The following is a 2,672-nucleotide window of genomic DNA, read 5'->3' as shown; positions in this document are numbered from 1 at the left end:
TTGCATCGGTGATGCTGGGCCATGGCTCCCTAGGGAGGCTGTTACACAGAAACACCACGGTTTCTTCAAACGCTTCTGCATCACCCAAGAGATACAACCATCATTCTTCAACTCTTACGATGAGCCTTTCTGTACATCCAAGAGATATTCTAAAACAACAACACAACCTCTAAGTTTCCTGCCAGGACTTTCTATGAACTCACTTTGGCATCGATCTAGGACAAGAGCCAAATGCCTTGTGAAAGACAGGTCCTGGCGTAGAGCGTACACTTACTCTTCTCTGCTGGGCGGTATGTGAGTCTTAGGTTGGCCAAGTAAGAAGAGACATCATGTTGACTCTGATTCCCACCATAACGGTGCCCTCTGAAGGCAAGACTGTGTTTCTGTTCCTTTCAGTCCTGGAGTTTGCAGTGGGGATTCTGGTCAATGTCTTCATTTCCTCGGTGAATTTTCGGGACATGGTGAGGAGACAGCCCCTGAGCACCTGTGATCTTGTCCTGCTGAGTCTCAGCCTCACCCGACTTTTCCTGCATGGGCTGCTGTTTCTGGATGCCATCCAGCTCACCCACTTCCAGCGGATGAAAGACCCGCTGAGCGCCAGCTACCAAACCATCCTCATGCTCTGGATGATCACGAACCAAGCCAGCCTCTGGCTCATCACCTGCCTCAGCCTCCTCTACTGCTCCAAGATCGTCCACTTCTCTCAGGCCTTCCTGCTCTGCTTGGCCAGGTGGATCTCCAGGAAGTTCTCCCGGATGCTTCTGAGTACCGTCCTTCTCACCAGTGTCTGCACTGTCATCTGTTCTTGGGACTTCTTCAATAGGTCTCACTTCCCAGTCGCAACGGCGCTCGTCATGAACAACAACACAGAGCTCAATTTGCACTTTGCCAACCTCAACTTGTTTCATTCCTTCCTTTTCTGCAGCCTGGGGTCCATCCCCCCTTTCCTGTGCTTTCTGGTTTCTTCTGGAGTGTTGATTGCCTCGCTGGGGCGCCACATGAGGACAATGAGGGCCAAGACCAGGGACTCTCGTGACCCCAGCCTGGAGGCCCACATCAGAGCTCTCAAATCCCTCATCTCCTTTCTCTGCCTCTTTGTGGTGTCATTTTGCGCTGCCCTCCTCTCGGTACCTTTACTGGTGCTGTGGCACAACAAGCTCGGGGTCATGGTCTGTGTGGGGATAATGGCAGCTTGTCCCTCGGTCCATGCAGCCCTCCTGATCTCAGGCAATGCCAAGCTGAGGAGAGCTGTGGACAGCATCCTACTGTGGGTGCAGAGCCGCCTAAAGGGAAAGGCAGACCACAAGGCAGATCCCAGGACAGCAGATCAATGTTGAATGGACATGAAATGGGTTCTTCATGAACATATCTCTGATTGTTCAGAAGCCTATTGCAAGTCCTTCTGCAAACCGTAACTGAGAGTCTCTCCACTCTACATCAATGGACTCACCCGTAGAAGGATAAAACAATAAAGCTCCACATACAGCCTGGGCGAGTAGAATGACCTTTGTGCCCTAGGTTTGTTTTGATAAAACGAACAAGATAGAAGGGTGAGGTACTCAGTGGAAATGCTTTGTATGCTATAGCTTAGCAGTGCTTGCTATGTGCCAACCCATGAGGAATCAGTCTTCTGGAACAAGAGCTAAATCCCAAGATAACTTGTTTGGCTCTGTCCGTGACTGCTAAACCCATTTCTTACAGCAGGTGTTGGCATGATGTTTGAAAATATTCACCACTGTGGCAATTACAGAATCCTCCTCAAACTCTACAGTTTTCATGGAAACAGAAGATTTGAAAAGACAAACTTGGAAGAACAATTGTGTCACTACTTCTTCTTCAAGAGGTACTTCATTAAAACGCCTACAGGAACCAGAGGATAGGGGTCATTTGTCTGAAAATACGTTGACTCAGAAATGTGTATTCAACTTGCTGTGCAGTGGGGGCGGTGAGGATGGGGGTGGGTGGGGAGGCAGACATTTACTCCGGCCGCCCTGGACACCAGTACCTGTGTGTGCCTCTAGCTCTGCTCCATTGGCTCTTGAAGACACTACTTTGCCTGGTACCAAACACTGGTCAGTCTAGTTGGGGAACCTGCCGAAATAGCCTAGCTCAAAGGTATGTTTGTAACAGTTGAACATTCTCTGTCTGCCCACACAGGAACCTAGCCAGCAAAGCTTTCCTCAAAGCAGACTCTAGAAGGCTCAGTAGAGGAAAAGGTCTTGACAGACTTCACAGGCATAGCAGGACATCCACAGCAGCTCCTCCTTCTGCTAGCTGTGGGCAGTGCTACCGGACTCCTTCCTTGTCTCGGGCACCTGGCCTTGATAAATCCAGTTCCGCCTCTTGGTTTGCCATATGCAGCCTCTCACCACCTCCAATGACTACACATTGCAATTTCATCTTTCCTTGGTGGACACCAACGTTGCCCTACATTTCCCTTAAAGGCAGGGACTCCTACCCTTGGCTGCACAGTAACATCTCCTGGGAAGCTTTGTAAAATCTCAACGCCCAGGTGACATACTAGTTCACTGAAATAGAATCTCTGGGCACCATTGTAAAGCTCCCCAGGTGATTCCAGGGTGCAGCCAATGTTGAGGACCTCTGTTCTAGATGCATTTGTCTAGGCTTGAATGATGTAACCCTTTTAATTCCACATCCCCTTGGAATACTTG

The 2,672-nt window shown here is 49.6% G+C and overlaps 1 protein-coding gene across 1 annotated transcript; it reads left to right on the top strand.

Annotated features, from left to right (window-relative positions):
- The first annotated feature begins 329 nt into the window (after window positions 1-329).
- Window positions 330-1,337, top strand: TAS2R38 (taste 2 receptor member 38). The gene has a single exon (XM_036247269.1). It carries the CDS (start codon window positions 330-332, stop codon window positions 1,335-1,337), a length of 1,008 nt encoding a protein of 335 aa, XP_036103162.1.
- The last annotated feature ends 1,335 nt before the right edge of the window (window positions 1,338-2,672 follow it).

The sequence above is a fragment of the Molossus molossus genome, unplaced genomic scaffold (assembly GCF_014108415.1).
Source record: "Molossus molossus isolate mMolMol1 unplaced genomic scaffold, mMolMol1.p scaffold_m16_p_7, whole genome shotgun sequence".
NCBI lineage: Eukaryota > Metazoa > Chordata > Mammalia > Chiroptera > Molossidae > Molossus > Molossus molossus.
Note: the sequence above shows the minus strand (reverse complement) of the source record. Positions and strands in the feature narration are given on the sequence as shown.